Source organism: Sardina pilchardus, chromosome 24, assembly GCF_963854185.1.
Source record: "Sardina pilchardus chromosome 24, fSarPil1.1, whole genome shotgun sequence".
NCBI lineage: Eukaryota > Metazoa > Chordata > Actinopteri > Clupeiformes > Clupeidae > Sardina > Sardina pilchardus.
In genome coordinates, this window is record NC_085017.1 from 17,986,991 (window position 1) to 18,010,509 (window position 23,519).

The following is a 23,519-nucleotide window of genomic DNA, read 5'->3' on the forward strand; positions in this document are numbered from 1 at the left end:
TACGTTGCAAGGTAACTATGCAGAGTGGGGGAGGGGTAAGTGTATGTGGGGGGGTTATTATGGGATGTCTGGCCCCTGATCTCTTTGTGTGTATGCAAGGGGTGTTAGTGAGTGAGAGAGAGACGGCGACGTCGTATGAAATGCCGGACAACATCCAACATTAGAATACGGCTTAATTGATTAGAAATACATTTAGGAGGTGTTCACACGAGGAGGTTTTTATTTTCAGAAAACACTTGACCTGGGTGGTTTTTTGAAAGATAGAAAGCCGACTGGTTTTTTTTATTCCCCCAAAGCAGCACAGAACGTTCATTTGAATTCCCATGACAACTGCCGTTCTAGAGCACAAGTACCGTTACGTGATTGCTACTGGTTAGCTTATTAGCTTGCCAGGTGAGCGGATGAAAACGGAGAATTATTTTTTACAATTATGGCCCAAAATCCCACCAATCGACCTCCAGATGGTCTCCTTATGGTAAATGTTGTGGTATAACTTGTTGGTCATGTCGTATAGCTCTACATGTTCACTCACAAGAACAACTAGCTGTTTGGCTGGCATCTTTTTACTTTGTTTTGGTCGCCATTTTTTTTTCTGAAAAAAGAAGCTTCAATAAAGTTTGACTATGACGCAAACTCTCGTTCATTGGTCAGCTGTCAAAAAAACACTTGACGCGGGGTGTTTTTTCTTGGAGAGTAGAGATTTCTCAACTTGAAAACCACCCGGGGTAGGTGGAAAAAAACGCCGGTGGCGGTGGTTTAAAAAGCGCCCAGTACCTTTTTAAAGAAAACCTCTCTGTATCATAGGAATATAATGTAAAACATCCACCCGCAACCGGTGAAAAATCATCCTCGTGTGAACACGCCCTTAGTCTTCAGTACAACTGTAAGAGGAATACGACATATTTTAGTGTGTAAAGAGTTAATTATAAATAACATAATCCATTTTTTTCGAAAACAACGGGATCATTCAAGTTATGTGAGTAACTGTACATTGTTGCAATTTTGACTACTGTTTAAACGAGTATGTTAGAATCACATGTGTAAAACTACCGACATTAGAACACTTACGTGTCCCGTGTCAAAAAGACAAAAAATGGATTCATGGCGGGACGACATATTCGTGTCTTTGAATTTAGCCGGTAAAGCTAACAGGCGAGTTAGCAAGCATACAAAGCTGTCGCTTGCCTGAGGTATATGTAGCTAGCCAGTATGGTAATGTTAGTTAGCTAACCGCTAGTAGTTTGGCCGCTTAAGCAAACGATGCATTAAGTATTTCTTGTCATCTTCGTATCATTCCTTCGCGTTTATCTCGGTAATGTTTGATACTTTGGATCTTGTTGTAGTTACCCTATTGGCTACTTTCATAAGGAATATCAGAGGTAGAGATTATAAGTCCACCTGGTGCTCAGCCTACTCAACATTAACTTCCGTTTGCTTTTTGTTCTTTCTGATTTCACCCCCTCGCCACCGGCTTTCCCTCCTCCCGCGTCGACTTGGACAGACGGAAGATTGGGTTAAAGCCGAAGAGGAAAAACTACTCAAACTATATTCTCCCACATTGTGAGGTGAAAATACAGTCATAATGTCGGGGAGTGAAGACGAGAGGGATGATTTTGGACATACTGAAAAACGAAGCATGATTCAAGGTAATGTCATTTTAATTCGAATTGCTGGCACAACAGTGTGATGGCTAGCTGGCTAACTTGGTTGAAACCACCACACTGCATCCATCAATATATGCTGCAACTGCAACCAAGTTTTAATGTGTACCAACGCCTGCATTATACAGGTCCATGGCTAACGTTGGCGCTTACCAGATAGAGTTCCCTGTTACGTTGATAGTATCTCAAACTTTTGTGTGCTTGTAATTTTAGTCAGTAATCAGACGAAGACGTAGGTTTGAAGCTCTCCTCGTTCTGGGTCATGTTGGTTACGTTAACGTTATGTGATTAGGTTCTTAATAATGTTAGCATAACTGTAAATTCTGGTTTGGCTGAAAAAGCTTGCAAAACTTTGAAGCTCTAAGGAGTTCAGAGGACTGAACATGTGCTACTAATCCGTAATTGGAGAATTCGTATTACATCTCAACGCCATGCACTTACTGGGCGATAGTCAATCGTTGCAAGCAGTTAGCGAAGATGGCAAACTGCAACTATGCGGATCAGTGATGCGGATTCATCCATTTGCGAGCTAGGCTATCGCTTGTTATCCGCTAGTTAGCTCACTTGTTAGCTCAGTGCCATAACTTCGCATTTCAACATCCATCCATGTTGACAATGCCTCTGTAATGTTCTCAGTCGTGCTGTTGACATTTGTAGCACACAAAAATTGAATTGGACATATCGGTGTATGACCTTAACCTAACAGAGATGCTTATTTCACACCGTGTTCCCGAATTGCGGCCTACCGGTATTTTCGCGTGCAGATGGTGGACTGCCGCGAGCTCTGTTGGGTTTGGTAGCTAGTTGGTTAGCACGCTGATGACGTTGGTGTATGGCGTGTATGTACGCCGGGTGACAGAAAGCGGTAGACTTGTCTCTGGGAATCATTTCTACTAATTTAGACAGTTGTTTAAACCAGAGCAGAGAACAATATTTGTTTTACAATTTTGCTTGTAAGACCATTAGCTGTTTAGTGTTTTCAAAATACTATGTGACGACGGTAACCGGAAAATGCCGCGAGGGGCTTTCCCTAAATTGACAACATTGTCACAACCGCTATAGTTTTGTTCCTCATGATACAAGCATAAATTGTGCTTCATGTAATATTTTCAAATGTGTCAAGCTGATTTGTTCGTTGTTACACGTGTATTTGTCAGGATGAGTAACATGACTACTATGGCTAAGTACTTAGAGTTGGTCGCTCCTTCTGACTTTAGCTTTGGGTTTTTCTTCACCAGCAAGCGTAACGCTAATGTTTGCTAACCAGCATGGTTAACGTTATTAATCGGTAACAGATTATGCAAGTGGAGTTAGGACGGGAAGTCTTAACCTTAATTATCCAATACAGTGCGTCTATTGTTTATGGATATCATTGTATGTGTCATACAAGCATTTTTCGATTTATCCCGAATAAATCATTTGTTCCATTCGGATAACATTGAATCTGTCTTTCCGTGTCCATGTGCTTGATGTTGTTTTTAGTTCTTGATAAACTGTAATAATGTACCGCCGTTCATTGCTTGAAGTTCATTGCTTGAAGTTCCTGGTTTGAACTGTTTTCATAATTTCGACCAATTGTTGTTGTTGTTCTTGTTACATTCCAGACACTCTTGTTAGGCACATGTTACTGTGGTGGAGGTCATGTTCTATCAGATCCTATCGCCACAGCCGAATGACATTGGGGTTTGCCAATTGCCAGCCAGTTTTGCACTCACAGACTTGAGCAACAGATCTCGGACATAAACAACCAGCTATTAACAAACCTACAGAAGGTGCCACCGTTTGACCTGTCCTGCTATTCCTCGCAATCTCAATCTGCAAGCAATTACATTAGAGGATTTGGGCCTGACATGGTTGTCAAGGTTGCAGTGTGGATTTCTTTATTACTTCTTTGCACAGCATATGATTTGTAGAAGTGCCTCCAAAACTTGTTTTAGACAAATGCCAAGAGCATGGTTTATCACACTAGTTTTCTCATATTTCACATGGTTCACTTTTTCAGTCACATGGAATAATGAAAATGCCAGCTTATGACACGTCTGGCATCTTAATAACTACCCTGAGCTCGAAAGTTATTATTAAAGTTCATCCTTTTCACCATCAACAGACAACGTAGCAGTGTTGGAACTGTTTAGACAGGAGTAAAATGTTGGTGCTTTTGCAGTTGTTAGCACAGCTATTCCACAATGTGCTTCCGGCTCTAGAGGTTGGTCGGGAGTGAGGTGTTGTGGGGCAGTGCTGACGGGCTTTGTGTGTCTGGCTTGTTTCCAGATGAGGAGGAGCTGGAGGAGGACATGTCAGAGGGCGAAGCCCCCAAGGTGAAGAAGAAGAAAAAGGCCAAGAAGAGCAAAGAGAGCAAAAGCAGCAAAAGGCAACGACAGCGACGCGAGGTGTGTGTGTGTGTGTGTGTGTGTTCTCATGTGTTCATATCTGTGCCCAATGCACAATTAAGTTGTGGACCCATTCCCTCGAAACGGATTTAACGGTCCTGCTCTATTTACTTGTACAGTCTTTTAAGTTTGAGATTGTCTTAACACCATACTGAAAATTGCAGCTTTGTTTAGGCTCATTCGTTCTCATGGCTGGAGTCTGATAGAGAGTTCTTGGCAAGAGCTGCTGCCATCTCAAGGGAGCAGAATTAACACAGTATTCCTGTCTTCTAAATTTAACTTGCATTGGGCCCTTGTTTGCTGGACATCTCCTATAAAGGCCCATTTTCTGCCCCATTTCTTACATGAATTCTTGAGATTGACTCATATATAATTCATATCTGATGTAGGAGTGTGACCTAGCAGTAATTTTAGGTTTTGTTCCACTAGCTCATCCTAAATGACTGCGTTTACATGCACTTTAGTATTCCGGTTATGAGGCTTATCCCGATTTTGATCATATTCAGGATATGGTGTTTACATGAACACAGAGAAACCCGGTCATTAATATCCCTGTCATCATGATGAATAATAGTATTCCGGTTACCAACGCTAAAGTTCTATTAGCACTCCGTATCCCGGTTACTAATGTAATACGTGTTTTGCCTGAGAAACCGGCATAAGGTGTATACATGGAACAGTATCCCGGTTTCTCTGGGCGTACACAACCTAGCATAACTGGAATACTCGTAACCTGGATGAGGGCTTATCCGGGGTTCCGAAATTGGGGTATGATGTTTCCATGTGCAAATACAAAACCGGGATACTTCAAAACCCCGATCGTAACCGGGATACTAAAGTGAATGTAAACTCAGTCAATGGGGAAGATGGTATTTGCACTTTGCAAAAACACATTACAGATGCAACAGCACTGAGCAGCATTGAGAGTAGCCAAGCATTATTCAGCTGTGCTACCTGTATCTAAACCCAATTTACCTACTGTTCTATTGTACTATGTTTCTCAGTCACACCCTGCACGACTACGTGGCTTGTAGGGGCTCCTGTAGGGCTTCTTTCATCCATAGCTTTGTAGTGGTCACAGCCACACAAACCACTTAGGGCTTGTGTTGCGAACCTGTCTACCTATCTGGGCTCAAAATTAGCACCAGCCACCAGCCAAATGCTGATAAATTATAAATAAATACGTTGGCTGGTAGATTTCAGACAGAAAATACATATTTCCTATGGAATGGCTGGTGGATTTCACCAGTTCATCTGTCTCTGGCTGGTAGATATTCACATTTCAAAAGTAAATTTTGACCCCTGCTACCTATGCTTGGGTGCACGTGTTAAGGCATATAGTACTCAATTTTCTCTCTGTACATAAGTCTTAAGACGTCTATGAGATTGGAATTCTTTTCATTCAATCTGTGTTTGTGTACGATCTTCTAATGTGCATGTTTATGAGCGCATTCATTTTTTAATGTCCCACGCGTGTCTTTTCAGGACCTGCCGGTCAGCTCGCCAGAGCCTCTGGAAGGTCCCGAGCGGGAGGAGGTCGAGGAGGGGGCCGTTGGTGGCGGCGGCGGCGGCGTCCGCTCGGACAGCGAGGGCAGTGACTACACACCCGGCCGCAAGAAGAAGAAGCGCGGCAGTTCGACCAAAGAGAAGAAGAGGAGCAGTGGCACCGTGGAGCGCAGTGGAGGGTCCTCCAGTGGCAAGAGGAAAGAGCCTGCCGAGGAGGAAGAGGAGGAGGAAGACGATGACGATAGCTCGGTGAGTACTGGTTGGCTGAGCTTGAATCTTCGTTGAAGGTGCTGTCAAAATGTGTTCCTTGTCGGTGGAGGCAACTTTGATGTAAATGTAGTGTATAGTTAAACCCCCTTTAGCAGAAAACGTTTGCCATTAAGGCATTAATTCCATTCCAACTTAACCAACTGTAAGTCTTGCTTTTTATTGTTTTGCAAAGAATCCTCTCTTGAAAAGGTTGAACGAGATCTAAAAGCTTTCCCAACATTAAAGCAGGCCACATTGTCCTTAAATCTTAAAGTTTGTAATCTCATTAGTGCCCCGGCACTTAGGCCAAGTAAGTAATTTGCATTAAACCTGGACTTGTCCCTTCAGGAGCCTAAGACCTCATCTCAGCTTCTGGACGACTGGGGTATGGAGGATATTGACCACGTCTTCAGTGAAGAGGACTACAGATCTCTCACGAATTACAAAGCCTTCAGCCAGTTTGTCAGGTATGGAACCTTTTGATTCTCTCTACGCAGCTTTTGCGTGCGTCACTGTTGGTGATGAGTGACTGGTTTTAGAGAAGCTAGTGTAATGCTCCACATCAGTAGACACTGCATCTTCTGACTCTCTGTCCTGACCTCATCTCTATGCTCCCCCTCTCCTCACAGGCCTCTCATAGCAGCGAAGAACCCCAAGATCGCCGTGTCCAAGATGATGATGGTGCTCGGCGCCAAGTGGCGCGAGTTCAGCACCAAGAACCCCCTGCGAGGCTCGGCCACAGCCACCGCCGCGCTGGCAGCTGCGAACGTGGCCGCCGCCGTGGAGAGCATGGTGACCGAAGCGCCGGCGGCCACCCTCGCTCCCCCACCGCCCCCCGAACCACAGCCACCTCCAGCCCCTCCGCTCCGCAAGGCAAAGACAAAGGAGGGCAAAGGTGAGATGACTGGAAGACCCTTGAAGTTCACACGAGATCTACACCTGTGTGCTCAGGCACCAGTAACTTTAATATCAGTCTGATTTGGCTCAGTTGTAGTATTCAGGACATGTGCTCAGTTGGACGTACCACATCTGAGTTCTGTGGAACCTTGTTTAGAGTTCTGATTCTGAACACCCCGTCATTTCCCCCCAATAGGACCTAATGCTCGCAAGAAGTCCAAGCCAACCCCCAAAGCTCAGGAGAAGAAGAATGTAAAGGCCAAGAAGGTGGCTCCACTGAAGATCAAGTTGGGCGGCTTCAACAGCAAGAGGAAGCGCTCCTCGGTGAGTGTTTACAGTAATTTCCTGTGTATATGCCGCACCGTGTATAACCCGCAGGACAGTGTTTTATGCAAAAAGAATACATATTAATACCATACACATTAACTGCCCCCATCTATTAACCTCATAACTGAAGAAATATTGCTAAATCGATGTATAAGCTGCGGCTAATAGTTGGGAAATTACGATATGGCTTGTTTAATGCTTTTCTTAGGGTAGAGAGAAGTCTTATCTGTCCAGTGTCACATTTATTTTGTGTTTCTCACCTTTACTTACGCACACTCTTGTCAGTTTGATCTCTCCTCCTGTCAGAGAAACATGGTGCATTAACAGATTTCTCCCACTCCGTCTGTCACCTTGTGTCCTGACAGAGCGAAGAGGATGAAGTGGACGTGGACAGTGACTTTGATGACGGCAGCATGAACAGCGTGTCCGTGTCGGACAGCTCCAACAGCCGCAGCAGCCGCTCCAAGAAGAAGCCCAAGCCCACCAAGAAGAAGAAGAAGGGTGAGTGTGCTGTATGTGACTAATACATATGGCAGAGATGTACTGTTGCGCTCTAGATGACGGTCTTTTTTAAACAGGTGCGTCAAAGCAAAAAGAACTCATGAGAAAGCTGGAAACGTTCACACTCTGAAAAATGCACCAGACTAAAGTAACTAAATGCTTTTACTGAAAGGGAGCAGACGTTTCAGCCATTAGGCTATTCTCAATGCGTCAATGAGTCAACCACAGACATGCTATGAGTCAACTAATACATATGGATAATAATGATCTGTGACTAATATGTTTGAATTGAGTGGTCGCTTGTAGTTTAGTCCGTCTTCCTTGCGACTTGGCTCTGGTCAGTATGTCAAGGGAGCTTCAGGTTTTTTGACGTCCATCTTCACACTTGTCCTTTGCCCTGCCACAGTAGAGGAGGATGGCGATGGCTACGAGACTGATCACCAGGACTACTGCGAGGTGTGTCAACAGGGTGGGGAGATCATCCTCTGCGACACATGCCCCCGAGCATACCACATGGTGTGCCTGGACCCTGACATGGAGAAGGCCCCTGAGGGCACCTGGAGCTGCCCGCACTGCGTGAGTCTCTCACACACACGCGCGCACACGCGCACACACACACACACACAGACGTACACACACACACGCACCCACACACGCACACAACGGAAACCCCCTTGGTGCATCACGCCCATGCTAGAGTTCTTATGAACAGTTAAAACCATAATAGCCACATGTCACTCCACACAGTTGAGCGATCTTCTCCCGTAGTTTCCGTGCCAGTATGACGGGATAATTAATGGGTGATTCTCACACGAGAGATGAAGGATAAATGGCTTTTCACGCCACTGATGGGACTGATGATTATATTACTTCAGTATTAGCACTCCTCACTTGAGGTGTACAGCATCTTTCTCTTTCCTTGTATGTGCTGTCACCCTCTCATTCTCTCCTCCTCTGTATTTCGCCTCCTCTCAGGAGAAGGAGGGCATCCAGTGGGAGGCGCGTGAGGAGGGCTCGGAGGCCGAGGAGGAGATCGAGGCGGCCGCCGAGGAGGACGACCACCACATGGAGTACTGCCGCGTGTGCAAGGACGGCGGCGAGCTGCTCTGCTGCGACTCCTGCCCCTCGTCCTACCACATCCACTGTCTCAACCCGCCGCTGCCCGAGATCCCCAACGGAGAATGGATCTGCCCGCGCTGCTTGGTGAGAACAGCCATCACACATCTCAGACAGAGTTACATTAAAGATCATTAAGGGCGGAGCAAGATACTTTATGAGAAGCCACTTCCTGGAACCCGAATCGCAAGAGGGAGGGGGGGCAAAATCCCCCTTTACGCAGAGCTGTTCCATTGAAGTCTTATGTGCATGACACCCCCCTTTATGCAGAGGAATTGGTCCCCGTTTTGCGCCCATAGACATGAACTACGAAGAAGTATCTTGCTCCACCTTAAGGATCTTTGATTACATTGACGGGCAACTGAATGAACTTAGCGCGTTGAAGCGCATGTTTTCTGTGTGGCCATAAAACTGGATTGTGTCTTGTGTGTTTCCAGTGTCCGGCCCTGAAGGGTAAGGTGCAGAAGATCCTCACGTGGCGTTGGGGTGACCCTCCACCCCCGACCCCCGTACCCCGCCCTCCTGATCTCCCTGCTGACCAGCCAGACCCTTCCCCATTGGCTGGCCGCCCAGAGAGGGAGTTCTTCGCCAAGTGGCACAACATGTCCTACTGGCATTGCTCCTGGGTGTCGGAGCTACAGGTAAGCCCACCTGGATGCGTGAAGACACATCTTGCATATTTCCGCACGTAGTCCTGTGGATCATGCGCTCTCTTTGGTTGACCTACAAGTAAATCTAATAAAAGCATCTACATTGTACCAGTCTTAAGTAAATGCATGATGACACTCTTCCATGCCGTCTAATTCCTCTCAGTGGTTTTATAATTAGTAAATGTTTCACTTCTGTCGATTGACTTGATGACTGAGTTGAACGTTTTAAATTGAGTCCATTTTCTCTCGCCTTCCCCATCCAGCTGGAGCTGCACTGTCAGGTGATGTTCCGTAACTACCAGCGCAAGAACGACATGGACGAGCCCCCGCCCATTGACTTTGGTGTTGAGGGTGAGGAGGACAAGAGTGACAAACGCAAGAACAAAGACCCCGTCTATGCACGGATGGAGGAGAGATTCTACCGCTACGGCATCAAGATGGAGTGGATGATGATCCACCGCATTCTCAACCACAGGTGAGAACAACGCACGCACGCACGCACGCACGCACGCACGCACGCACGCACGCACGCACGCACGCACGCACGCACGCACACACACACACACACAGTGTTAAAGCAGCAGCTGGTTAGCCCAGTCGGAAGATAACAAGGGAAAGGTGAGATGACAAGGTTGACTAACGTCTAATCTCTCCTTCTGTCTCCCCGCATCCCCCCCCCCCGCCCCCTTCTCCCGTGTGTGCAGTGCGGACAAAAAGAACAACGTGCACTACCTGATTAAGTGGAAGGACCTGGCCTATGACCAGGCCTCCTGGGAGGCTGAGGACATGGACGTCCCCGAGTTCGACACTTATAAACTCCAGTACTGGCACCACAGGTATGCATTGACATAACAGGTTTATGAATACGCCACATCTTCACAGAGGCAGTTCAAAGTGCTTTACATAGATAATTTGTAAATAACAGATGATGATTAGAAGGAAGAACTATGCATAAAATTACATGATAAAAAATACATAAAAGAATAGTCTGTTCTAATGGTCTGTGATTGTGTGTATTAGGGAACTGATGATGGGAGATGAGGGAAGGCCTGGCAAGAAGCTGAAGATTAAGGGCAAAATGAAGAGGCTTGACCGACCTCCTGAGAACCCAGTGGTGGATGTAAGTGTGTGAACATGAAAATACGGGTGCAAAATAGTCCATCCAACTATTTTAGATATTGTGCGCCTGCCCTAAAAGTGCTTATGTTTTATTGTTTGTGTGTTTGTGTTTTTGTCCCATACAGCCCACCATCAAGTTTGAACGCCAGCCGGAGTACCTGGACTCTACGGGTGGTACCCTTCATCCATACCAGCTGGAGGGTCTCAACTGGCTTCGCTTCTCCTGGGCACAGGGCACTGACACCATCCTGGCCGATGAGATGGGTCTGGGAAAGACTGTGCAGACTGCTGTGTTCCTCTACTCTCTCTACAAGGAGGTACGTGTGTGTGTGTTTGTGAGAGAGAGAGCAAGGGATCTGATGCTTTGTAGGTCTAAACTGATATCGTAGTCAGACAACTTTATTATTTCTTTGGGGGCTAGAAACATGTAGCACTTTTCTTAATGGATTTGTCTTTTTCATTTCTGTCTGTATTTACAAGCGGAGTACTGACCATTTAAAGCAAGCATACTCTAAGAGCTTTTCTGAACTTGGACCTTCTATTTCTGAAAATGTTGGCTGATCTATTCACGTACAGCTGCTGTGGTGCTGTGGTTCAAAAAGCTTTTGCTATAGAACAATTGGACACGTCGTAGCCTGCATTTTATATACTCTGGTTTTATTTTCATTTCATTCTCAAAATGAAAGCCAGAGTTCCTCAAAATGTTTGTCAGGTTGTCATGCAACATGACGAGCCCATGGCTCTGAGACCACAATTCCGCCTCAGTTCTCCCATTATAATCCCGCTTTTAATCAGCCGTCTCCTAGCCGAAAACTCAGTGGTTATTATAATGCCATGTGTGCTCAGCTTTTCACGCAACGTTATCCTCCGTAAACATCCCTCTTATCTGAGCTGACTTTGGGGAGTTTTATACGCTTGTTATATATGCTTTATGTGTTTTATATCCATTTCATTTGATACGGTGTTGATGAATGTGGCGTTATACTTATGCTATGGGCTGCGTAAGAGCGTAATCCAGAAAATCAGTGGCCACATTTTGTTTGTCAAGCTTGAATGGTTCTGGCCCTGAGCCAGCATGGAGATACTTCTGCCACCTACTGGTGAAACTTGAGACTGGAATACAGTTTTCTTTTCTTTTTTTCTTTTTTTTTTGGCGTGTCGGTCTCTGTCAAATTATGTCGTTCAGTTTTAAAGTTGACAACACCAGCCTTTACACTTCACTTTTGGTCAATTTTAAAGGATCCTGGAATTATCCCTGAGAATGACCTTTTCCCTTTTTTGCTCTTTCCACCTCCAGGGTCACTCTAAGGGACCGTTCCTGGTGAGCGCCCCCCTGTCCACTATCATAAACTGGGAACGTGAGTTTGAGCTCTGGGCCCCAGACATGTACGTGGTCACCTATGTGGGTGACAAAGACAGCAGGGCTGTCATCCGTGAGAACGAGTTCTCCTTTGAGGACAACGCCATCCGCAGCGGCAAGAAGGCCTCTCGGATGAAGGTGAGGAGGGCAAGGGGTGAAGGGGGCACTTCAAAAAAGTCTAACCATAATTTGTAGACTCTTTCAATTGCATATGCATTCATAAGGCACCTTATGATAACTTGGTTTTAATATTAAAGTCAATATTTTGTAGAGCATTATGCTAAAGTCTGTATCATTTTCACTTCAAAGTATCAAAGTCGGTTTTGAACGTTTAAATTGGAAATCCTCTTGTAACAGATTGGAGAGGTCTATAGAATAACTAAAGATGCCATGGTTGTGGGTGCGGTTTTCCTTGCAGAGTCTCATTCCTTGTCCTGTCTATCGATTTGACTTCGAATGGTTCTCCTGACTCTTTTTTTCCCCCCTCCCCGTCTTTAGAAAGAGGCACAGGTGAAGTTCCATGTCCTGCTGACGTCGTACGAGCTGATCACCATCGACATGGCCATCCTTGGCTCCATCGAATGGGCCTGTCTGGTGGTGGACGAAGCCCATAGACTGAAGAACAACCAGTCCAAGGTGAGTTCATGCCTCAATGTAATACAGCCGGTCTTCTTTATGTGTGAGTTTAATGACTAAGAATGGGTACTACTGATCTAAATAATGAGCATAATAATAGCATGCTTATGAAATTAGCGTGAATAAATCTTTAAGCATTTCAAGATCATCAGCTACATGTAGAATCCCTGAATGAACTGAATTAACTCTATATTGTGCTCCTCTCTCTAGTTCTTCAGGGTGCTGAATAACTACCCTCTCCAACACAAGCTGCTGTTGACCGGAACACCTCTGCAGAATAACCTGGAAGAGCTCTTCCATCTGCTTAACTTCCTCACGCCTGAGAGATTCCAGTAAGTGTGTGTGTGTGTGTGTGTGTGTGTGCGAGAGAGAGAGAGAGAGAGAGAGAACTGCCTTTAATCTGTATTATGGCTTTGCCAAAAACCCTAGAGGTATTGTACTGAAATTATGTACAGAAGCTAATCTTAACTGCTCACCCTCTTTGTATATCAGTAACCTTGAGGGCTTCTTGGAAGAGTTTGCCGACATTGCCAAGGAAGACCAGATCAAGAAGCTGCACGACATGCTGGGTCCCCACATGTTGCGTAGGTTGAAGGCGGACGTCTTCAAACACATGCCCTCAAAGACGGAGCTCATCGTCCGAGTTGAGCTGAGTCCAATGCAAAAGTACGTGAAAGAGGGTCGATGGCAGTGTTGAATAGAACACTGAATAGAAAATATTCACACTTATCAAAATATCCACTCAAGAAGACATTAGTGGAGACTACGGTTTATTTGAAGTGGTTTAAAATGTGACCTGTCTCTACAGGAAATACTACAAGTTCATCTTGACTCGCAACTTTGAGGCCTTGAACACCCGTGGAGGTGGTAATCAGGTATCCCTGCTCAACGTGGTGATGGACCTAAAGAAATGCTGCAACCACCCCTTCCTGTTTCCGGCAGCTGCAATGGTATGAACCATAATCATGTGAACTATTGTCATGGAACATACCATGTAATATTTGCATCGGAAAATTTGAATGAAAGTGTGCTACAAATTAAGACAGTGTTAAACTTGTGATGGATGTTCCCAAACAGGAAGCTCCAAAGATGCCCAATGGCATGTACGAAGGTAATGCCTTGACCAAAGCTGCTGGAAAGCTGTTCCTGCTGCAAAAGATGCTTAGAAAACTCAAGGACGGTGGACACAGAGTGCTTATTTTCTCTCAGGTATGACTGTGTGTAGCAAATGTGTTTTAACTTACATACATTTACTAATCGAAACATGTTTGCTTTTCTATAGTGTTACGCTGCATACATTTTTGTTAACATTTTGACCAACAGTTTTAGAGGCACTAACCTGTTGGTATATTCTTCCCAGATGACCAAAATGTTGGACCTGCTGGAAGACTTCCTAGAAAACGAAGGCTACAAGTATGAGCGTATCGATGGAAGCGTCACTGGAGGCATGAGACAGGAAGCCATCGATCGCTTCAACTGTAAGAATTCCTCATTATATCTTAGTCTCTTAGCTGTCTAACTCCCTCATATTTCAAACTGAGTGAACTAGCATTCTCCAGCTGCATTACTAGACATTGTAAAGCTTGGTTTACACCAAACCTGGTTTGTCCAAGTTGCGTTGCTACGGCATCAGTTATCAGAGTTCCGTCTGATTCATGTGCTTTGGTAACGTTCTGTGTTCTCCTCCAGCACCGGGTGCAATCCAGTTTGCCTTCCTGCTGTCCACCAGGGCTGGTGGTCTGGGTATCAACTTGGCCACTGCTGACACTGTTGTCATCTACGACTCCGACTGGAACCCTCACAACGACATTCAGGTCGGTGACTGCACCTTTGGCTGATTTTTAGAGCTTTTTGTGGCTTTACGTTGATGTTGATCCCCCTCTGAAATTATAAGATAAAAAGTAAAAAAAAAAAATTAAATGATGTTAATCTTTTCTGCCCTATTCTCACCCTCGTCACCAGGCTTTCAGCAGAGCTCACCGTATTGGCCAAAACAGGAAGGTGATGATCTACCGTTTCGTCACCAAGGCCTCAGTGGAGGAGCGAATTACTCAGGTACGAGAAATTCACAACTCACAATTCTCAGATATTGTGCTCCAGGCAAAAAGCCACGCCTCCATGATACCTGGCAACACTTCTGATCTGTTTTTTCCATGTATATATTTCAGGTGGCCAAGAAAAAGATGATGTTGACCCATTTGGTGGTGCGTCCAGGTCTTGGCTCCAAAACAGGGTCCATGTCCAAACAGGAACTGGATGACATTCTGAAGTTCGGAACAGAAGAACTTTTCAAGGATGAGCTAGCAGATGGTTAGAAATCAATCATCACCCAGCTCGAAGCAGAAAAACAGTCATATAGAAAAATTAAATTAAGTTCTCAGTCACATACAACAAACACACAACTATTTTTTTTTTTTCTTCGCAGGAGAGAACAAAGAGGAGGACAGCAGTGTCATCCACTATGATGAAAAGGCCATTGACCGGCTCCTAGACCGCAACCAGGACGCCACTGATGACGATACTGAGATCCAGAGCATGAACGAGTACCTGAGCTCCTTCAAGGTGGCCCAGTATGTGGTGAAGGATGAAGACGAGGAGGTCAGTGCTCAGTAAATTAGCATACAGCTCTAAACAAGCCCAGAGAGGTTACACTAGAGAAGATGGATAGATACTCTTTATTGTCCTATAAAGGATATTCTTCTTCACACATGTTATTCCATTCCATAGAAGATGGCAGCATTTGATGATAACATACGTCTCATACACATCTCACACACATCTCACATCTCACATACACATCACATATAGCATCTAACATAGAAGTTAGTTGAAGTTGAATATATTCTATGTTTTGTATGGTTTTAAGCTTTTAGTTAGGTTAGAAAGAATCTATGGGCATAAGAGATCATCACATCATGGCTTTGGGAATGGCGTATCAATCATACTTGTGACCAAGCAGTCATCGCCAAACTGTTTTTTACAATGTTTGTTCTCTCGATCTGTTTTCAGGAAGAAGAGGTGCAGCGTGAGATTATTAAACAGGAGGAAAGTGTGGACCCAGATTACTGGGAAAAGCTGCTGCGCCATCACTATGAGCAGCAGCAGGAAGACCTAGCCCGCAATTTGGGCAAAGGCAAACGTATCCGCAAGCAGGTCAACTACAACGATGGCTCCCAGGAGGACCGAGGTAGTAGACGGGGTAACAAACGGCGCTGCGCGGCATTATTACTACTTTCTAACCCTCCCCCTTTTGTGTTTGTCTTTGTGTTTATCACTGAGTAGAAGCATGTAGGTATGTAGAGAGTGTGTGTTTTGGGTGTAGGACTTTTTTTTTGTTTTGTTTTTTTGCATTGCATTTTTTCAGTTTAGTTGGCTTAACCTCATTGCATGCATGATCTGAGTACGACTGCATGGTTAGTGTCACAGCGAGTGCTCACAGATGCCTTAAGAAAACCCTTTCAGACCTTTTATTGCAGAAACCTGCGGGCACGCAGGAATTACTCACTAAGACATAAATACATGCCTTTGGTGCCTATTAAATTGGTCAGCTGTGGCTGCTGTTTAATTGCTTTTACTTGCATCTATTTACTTACAAGCACCTTAGCTATAAACTGCCTCACAATTCTTTATGGGTCCTTGTTTGTGTTGGTGGATGAACACTCAATCATTATTTAGAAAGTAGAAATGTTTGTGTAGATAGATACTAGTAGACCAACTCTCCAACTTTTTTAAAAATACGTCTATAACAGTCTGTGCTCTTGTCTAATTGTTTTGTTTCTCCTCTTTCTCTACAGATTGGCAGGATGACCAGTCTGACAACCAGTCTGATTACTCTGTGGCGTCTGAGGAGGGTGATGAAGACTTTGATGAGCGTATCGAAGGTACACAATCATTTAGCCTGCTACTACTGTGCACTATAGGGTGGACTGGTAGTACTCCCCAAGTCCCTGACTCGGGACCTGTGTTAACATCGGATGTTATTGGATAACAGAGAGCGTAGAAAGATGTTTTGTTGTTGTTGTTGTTTTTAAATGTAGCCTTTGTAACACTCTTATCTCTTCCCTCCGCCCTACAGCAAACTCGCGACGACCCAACAGGAAGGGCTTGAGGAATGACAAAGACAAGCCACTGCCCCCTCTGCTGGCCAGAGTGGGAGGCAACATTGAGGTTAGACTCAACTGGAGTTTTTAACCACTTTCAATACATACATTTCCTGTTTACTAACAAAACTAGATGCGCGCGCACCCATGGGGCAGAAGACGCCGAATGCCCGGTCATAACGTTATAAAGTTAACCTAATAACCAGCTGCTGTAAGCTATAATCGGCATTTTTTGTATGCCACTGTTGTAAATGATGATAACATCTCATTTATGAGCGTATTTCAGAGTTTGTCGTTCGTTTTCATTATTTATAAAACATCGTCTTTTTGGCGGTTTTGGTGGTTTCTGGCAAATATATGCATTACTTTACATTCCTGAACATTCTCTAACCATCGTCATTTCGAATAGTGCTGTTTTCGGCACTAAAATTCATTTTAATCTTTTCACGGAGAGCAGCTGCTTAATGTTGTTCATGGTGCTTTCTGCCCCTTGTGTGCGCGCGCATGTTTTCGATAAATCTATAAGACTTCTCGACAGCTCAACTCCCATACAGAATCACTGACTCATGACAACAACAGCCCCTCCACACACACACACACACACACACACACACACACACACACACACACCCCCGAGTACACATAATATGAACCAGGATAGAACTCTTGAACTTCACCCTGTCTATTTTTAGAACTTCGTATTTCTTGAAGTTGCTATTCATTATGGCAGTAATTGTGTTTTGGCTGCAGCAGTAAGGATATTTTAGCAGTCTGATGCTGCCTCTTTGATCTTGCTGCTCTTGTGGCAATGACATTAAAGTACTTTGAAACTTAAAACTTTAAAACATATTGGTTGCAAACATTGACTCTGCTTTCCTCTGAAACCGTATGTATGGATGTGCTGCTATGGTGATACGTGATTGGACTGACACATTTTTGATTTCTCCTCAGGTGCTTGGTTTCAATGCCAGGCAGAGGAAGGCTTTCCTGAATGCAGTGATGCGTTACGGGATGCCGCCCCAGGATGCCTTCACCACCCAGTGGTTGGTCAGAGACCTGCGAGGGAAGTCTGAGAAGGAGTTCAAGTGAGTAACTTTCAAGGCTTTTTCATGTTTAAATGGAGTACCACAGGGATCCATAGTTAGACCTGGGCTTTTTCCCACTCTATTGAACGTATGGTGTTTCTTTGTTCAGGGCATATGTGTCGCTCTTCATGAGGCACTTGTGTGAGCCCGGGGCTGATGGAGCAGAGACGTTTGCCGACGGTGTTCCTAGGGAAGGGTTGTCACGGCAACATGTTCTTACACGAATTGGTGTGATGTCACTTATCCGCAAAAAGGTACATCTCAACTGCCTTAGTGGCAAATTTCAATGAAGATGTTAAGTGCACTTGTCTATGCTGACCTACTGTTCTGATGACCCTGCTTTGACCTTACTCTTTGCTCTGTGACCCTGCAGGTTCAGGAGTTCGAGGAGGTGAACGGCCAGTGGTCCATGCCCTGGATGATGGAACTGGAAGAGAGCAAGAAGGCAGCGGCTGCAGCTGCTGCAGCTCAGCCAGAGTCCCCAGGCAAAACCCCCTCCACTGGAACCCCCGCAGACACCCAGCCCAATACCCCTGCCCCAGGTTGGCCACTCTTTACTTCTGTAGCGCCCCCTTTCTCTCATCCCAATTCTTCTGCTGTGTGTCTGCGCGTTACACAAATTGCTCCTGTGTCCATAAACGAGCTGCTCACCTCTGCGATCTTGTCTTTTATCAACTGTTGGTGCAGACGATGCCTCCAAAACTGAGGATGCCAACAAGGACGCTGACGAAGAGAAGGAGCAGAAGAAGGAGGGAGATGTAGAAAAGAACGGAAAAGAGACCAAGCCAGAAGAGTCAGAGGTGAGCATTCACATAAAAAAAAATGCAGCAACCTTTCCATGAGTTTGTCCAAATGGCTTTTCTAGCAGTCAATCCAAATGCATCATTATTGTTGACCTATTTTAAGTGTAGCCACATCCGGTACCCGTGCCTTAACAATTAAATTAACTCTTATCAATTATTGCTCAATTCTCTATTGACCTCAGGTCATTGCCATCCCTGACGAGGAGGAGAAACCTTCAGCTGAACAGAAGGACAAAGAACCTGAGAAAAAGGAGGCTGATGGCGCCACAGAAACAGACAAAGACAAAGCCGACAACGGAGAAGAGAAGAAGGAGAAGGAGAAGGAGAAAGAGAAGGAGAAGGAGGAGAAGGAGAAGGAGAAAGACAAGGAGGAGGGCGAGAAAGAGAAGGAGGAGGGCGAGAAAGTAGAGAAGAGTGGAGAGGCTAGTGAAGAAAAGGCAGCAGCCGACAGCAAGCCAGAAGGGCCAAATGGCAAGGTGGAAGATGCTGAGGTCAAAGGTGAATGGAAGCCCCCTTTTTTGTTTTGGCTCAATAGTATCTGGTGTTGTGCTTGATGGTGAATAGCACAGAAATATTTTCTCAACTGTATGTTTCACCATGCCAACTTATTTCTGTCTTTGCTGTAGCTGAGGACAAAAAGGAAGACAAGCCTGAAAAGATGGACACCACTCCAGCACCTGATAAGAAAGGTAATTGCAGTTGGCACACTTGCATTACTATTCAAAATGCTCCTTAAAGTAATATGGGTCCGTTGCTGGCCTCAGCACAGCCGTTGTTGACTTGCGTGTGTTGTGTTCAGATGCAAAGGATGAGAAGGAGGTCGTGAAGACGGAGGAGCCAGCGAAGCTGCAGAATGGCGACACTGCCACTCCAGGGGCCACTCCGGGGGCCAGCGAGGAGAAGAAGAAGACGACAACCAAGACCCGCTTCATGTTCAACATCGCCGACGGAGGCTTCACAGGTCAGTTAGTCCTAATTGAATATCATCATCACTCGTCTCATGTCTCTGTGTTGACCTCTTTGTATCTGTCGTAAGTCTGTTTGTCTTCTCGCTCATTTCATTCTGTATTCTGTTGGTCTCTCATGACCTGCACCCGTGTTTTCTTTGCTCAGAATGCTTGGAGTTCACTTTCATCTGTCTAATGGATGACTGAATAATGCTGTTCTTGGCATTCTTTGCTGGCCTGTTGAGGTTGGGTCCACTGTTGGTCATCATTAGCTCATATTCTGTCTCTGTCTGTCTCTCTGTAGAGCTGCATTCCTTGTGGCAGAATGAGGAGCGGGCGGCCACAGTTACAAAGAAGACCAATGAGATCTGGCACCGTCGTCATGACTACTGGCTCCTGGCCGGGATCATTCAGTATCCTTTAAGCTTTGTTGGGTGTGAAGGTCATAGTGTCTGTCTGCCTGTCTGTCTATCTGTCTGTCTGTCTGTCTGTCTCTGGACAACAGAGTAGAAGCATTTTTGGAGATGCCCCTTAACCTCATTGCTCCTTAGACACGGCTATGCCCGCTGGCAGGACATCCAGAATGACGTGAGGTTCGCCATCCTCAACGAGCCCTTCAAGGGCGAGATGAACCGCGGCAACTTCCTGGAGATCAAGAACAAGTTCTTGGCCCGGAGGTTTAAGGTACGCTGACTTTGTGTGGATGACTGAGTTAGTGTAACAACGGCTTGAGCCGTCAAGACACACCTTGAAAGTTCTTTGACTAGCTAACTAAACACAACCGTTTTGTGTATATTTTATGTTTTATGTATGTTTTAAGTCTGTGATGCAGTGACTGCAGCCCTAGACAAATTTCCCTCTTGGGGGACATTAAAGTATATCTTAAAGGGATAGTTTGGGTTTTAAGACACGAAGTTATATGGGTTCCCTGTCAGCAACGTTGTGCATCAGCACTGACTAACCCCCCGACAGCGTCCTGTGAGCCGAGATCCAGCCGGTTTTTGATCGTTTTTGATGCCGGACTATTTTCTTCAGCAAGTTTCTGGGTCACGAAAGTAAAGTGTTTTTCTTCTCAAAACCATATGCGTTCAATAGAGTGATATATTTGCACCACAAAAACGTTGTCCAGCTGTCAGTAGCGCGCAGTGATAGGAATCGCGAAAAATAAGTAAGTGATAACGAGGTTTGAATTTTTCCTGGACAACGTTTTTGTGGTGCAAATATATCACACTTTTGAACGCATATGGTTTTGAGAAGAAAAACACTTTACTTTCGTGACCCCAGAAACTTGCCGGACTACTTTCTTCAGCATCAAAAACCGGCTGGATCTCGGCTCACAGGACGCTGTTGCGGGGTAAGTCAGTGCTGATGCACAACGTTGCTGACGGGGAACCCATATAACTTCGTGTCTTAAAACCCGAACTATCCCTTTAACTTATCTTATCTTATCCCCTAACCCTTACCCTCTCTCTCTCTCTCTCTCTCTCTCTCTCTCTCTCTCTCTCTCTCTCTCTCTCTCTCTCTCTCTCTCTCTCTCTTCCATGTTGTGCAGCTGTTGGAACAGGCTCTGGTGATTGAAGAGCAGCTGCGTCGGGCAGCCTACCTGAACATGACGGAGGACCCGTCCCACCCCAGCATGGCCCTCAACACACGCTTCAGCGAGGTGGAGTGCCTGGCCGAGTCGCACCAGCACCTCAGCAAAGAGTCCATGTCCGGGAATAAGCCGGCCAACGCCGTCCTGCACAAAGGTGAGACGTCACCTACTTAAAGTCGTCTCTGACGTGACGGTGATTTGATTGAGGTGGGTCGTGATGTAAAACCAAACTTTATGTTGCTCAGGAACTTGAAGTACCGAAAGTACTGAACTGTTTTTTTGTTGTTGTTGTTCTCTCACTCTGACTTGTCCACTCACCCTTTCTCATGTTTCTATGTCAGTGCTGAAACAGTTGGAGGAGCTGCTTAGTGACATGAAGGCGGATGTCACCCGTCTCCCGGCAACCATTGCCCGGATACCTCCTGTCGCTGTTAGATTGCAGATGTCTGAGAGGAACATTCTCAGCCGTCTGGCTAGCAGGGGCCCCGAGACACAGTCGCAGCAGGTGTGTAGGACCGTGTGTATGTGCGATGTGATGTATCCACTCTTGTCTGAGCACAGACATTGTCAAAAGTAAATCATTTGCCTCTAAAGGCAGCTTGTAGCTGTTGACTTGGGACTGACTGAAACTATTCTGTGGTAAAAGTTAGGCTTTAGTAGAAGTTAATGACGTGAATGTAACTTGTGCTCTCTGTTCTGCTCAGGTATCGCAACAGTAGCCTGTAAGGCTCACCCCTGACCTCCCCTGCCACCAAGCACCGCCCACCACCTCAACATTCCTGATTGGCACCTCAGAGGACATCTCGCCTTAGCTTGAAGCCACACCCCTTTACCTATATATGGACATGCAGCGTTTCTATTGGCTTTAAACAAAAGGCTGAGGAAACTAAGCTATTTTATTTTTTTGTTTGTTTTTTGTTTCTTTTTGATTTTTCTTTATTAATATTATTGATATAATGTTATTATGGTTTTTTGGGACCTAAAATAAAAATTCAATAAAGTCCTCTGTTCCTTTTAGTTTTTGACGTTGACTTCAGATGTTTCTGAAGTTCAGTTCTGACAACATTGTGGTAGCCCAGACAGCATGTGAGGTGCCACAGGGAAACCTGACCATTGGCGAAGACGAGCCAAAAGAACTAAGTGCCTCCATGGCAACAAACTGTGGTTTGCATCAGATGACGGACAAGTTGTGGTCTGTCTGTTTCAGCCAATCACTGGTCTGTGCCGGCCTTCACAATCTACATCTCAAATTGCTTTTGCGACCAGCAGACACCAGCCACCTATTTTACACACTTTTAAGCTTGCACTTCTTAAACATAGATCATTAACTCTTGGATCATGAACATTACTTTCAGCTAGGACTATTATGGCCATATACAGTTAAGCCCAAAATTATTAGCCCCCCTTATGAATTCAGATATAATCCTTTGTTTATACATGAAAATGACCATTTCCAAAAATGTGCCTAGTTTATATGATTACAGAAGCACAAAGACAGTATGACCACAAAGTTTGATGATCATTGTTTACTCATGCTCTGATTTGTGACAAGAAAAGCAAAAATTGACATGTTCAAAATGATTAGCCCCCAGACCATTAATAGTCAATAGTGTAGCCTTTCTTTGCTTCAACTGACAACAACTTCTTTGAATAGTCTTTTACTAGGTTGACACATATCTCTTAAGCACTCTTTAGCTCCAGCTTGTCCAAACTGCATGGTTTTCTTGTATGGACTCTTGCTTTAAGCATGTGCCACAGATTCTCAATGGGGTTGAGGTCTGGTCTCTGTGTAGGCTATTCCAGCACCTTGATTTTGGTATCCTTTAGGGCGTTTTAGACCACTTTTCACTATGCTTTGGGTTATTATCATGCTGAAGGACCTGGGGGGTATTTCACAAAACCAAGATAGGGGATTTAGACAGGCTTACTGGGTTATCCTGGATGAACATAGCCTTGACTTGGTTTCACAGAAGAGATCACATATAAGTTACCATGGGAATTTATACTTGGAAGCTAGCCTGCTCCCGACCAGGCTAACAGCCAAGCTAAGTTAATTCTAATGGTAATTACATTATCTGATTGGTTCTGCTAGCTGTCAGTCAAATCAGACCTCCATGCGATTTTTTCAAAGAGCTGTATTCCATTTATATATTATTTGCTACTTGTATTTACTCGCAAAACACAGCAGAATGGCTGCCTATACCATATGGGTGTCATTTAAATTATGGTGGCCTTATAATACTCGTTGTTTGCTTCTTTTTTGACGGACGTTTGATGAATAGCCTACTGTAGTAGTTGGTTGGAAGTGGAGGGGACATTTTTCGAAGGTGTTTTCAACTAATTCGGCCTTTAAGACAAATTAAGATAATATAGGACATACTTTGTGCATCTTTGCGGTGGCAAAGAGCTTTCTTAATGACGTTGCGTGCTGAGACAAGGAAGCTCTCACACGTGGGTGCATACGTAAATTTGCATTCAGTTGATCTGCCACACCTACTCCCGCTATGTAACAGAAATACTCATGATTCCCATCCAAAAAAGTACAACTTTACCTCGTTGTTAGTCTATATCAAAAGCG

General features: G+C 44.9%; 1 protein-coding gene across 5 annotated transcripts; it reads left to right on the forward strand.

Annotated features, from left to right (window-relative positions):
- Positions 1 to 761: 761 nt before the first annotated feature.
- Positions 762 to 21,942, forward strand: chd4a (chromodomain helicase DNA binding protein 4a). 5 transcript variants are annotated; one of them, XM_062529881.1, is made up of 41 exons: positions 762 to 976; positions 1,502 to 1,646; positions 3,933 to 4,051; positions 5,537 to 5,806; positions 6,155 to 6,273; positions 6,436 to 6,701; positions 6,900 to 7,027; positions 7,396 to 7,531; positions 7,938 to 8,107; positions 8,507 to 8,734; positions 9,085 to 9,288; positions 9,561 to 9,772; positions 10,002 to 10,133; positions 10,318 to 10,417; positions 10,542 to 10,733; positions 11,714 to 11,914; positions 12,275 to 12,412; positions 12,623 to 12,744; positions 12,905 to 13,078; positions 13,221 to 13,362; positions 13,490 to 13,621; positions 13,773 to 13,890; positions 14,102 to 14,226; positions 14,375 to 14,467; positions 14,581 to 14,722; positions 14,838 to 15,010; positions 15,422 to 15,599; positions 16,207 to 16,293; positions 16,488 to 16,579; positions 17,464 to 17,597; positions 17,707 to 17,851; positions 17,971 to 18,138; positions 18,275 to 18,397; positions 18,583 to 18,898; positions 19,027 to 19,089; positions 19,200 to 19,361; positions 19,652 to 19,760; positions 19,899 to 20,031; positions 20,900 to 21,095; positions 21,283 to 21,446; positions 21,646 to 21,942. In XM_062529881.1, exons 2-41 carry the CDS (start codon positions 1,583 to 1,585, stop codon positions 21,658 to 21,660), a joined length of 5,985 nt encoding a protein of 1,994 aa, XP_062385865.1. In that variant the 5' UTR covers positions 762 to 976; positions 1,502 to 1,582; the 3' UTR covers positions 21,661 to 21,942. The 5 variants fall into 5 exon arrangements, with proteins under 5 accessions (XP_062385865.1, XP_062385866.1, XP_062385864.1 ...); XM_062529882.1 differs by having other exon boundaries at positions 7,941 to 8,107; XM_062529880.1 differs by having other exon boundaries at positions 763 to 976; positions 15,422 to 15,611; positions 17,971 to 18,139; positions 18,285 to 18,397.
- The last annotated feature ends 1,577 nt before the right edge of the window (positions 21,943 to 23,519 follow it).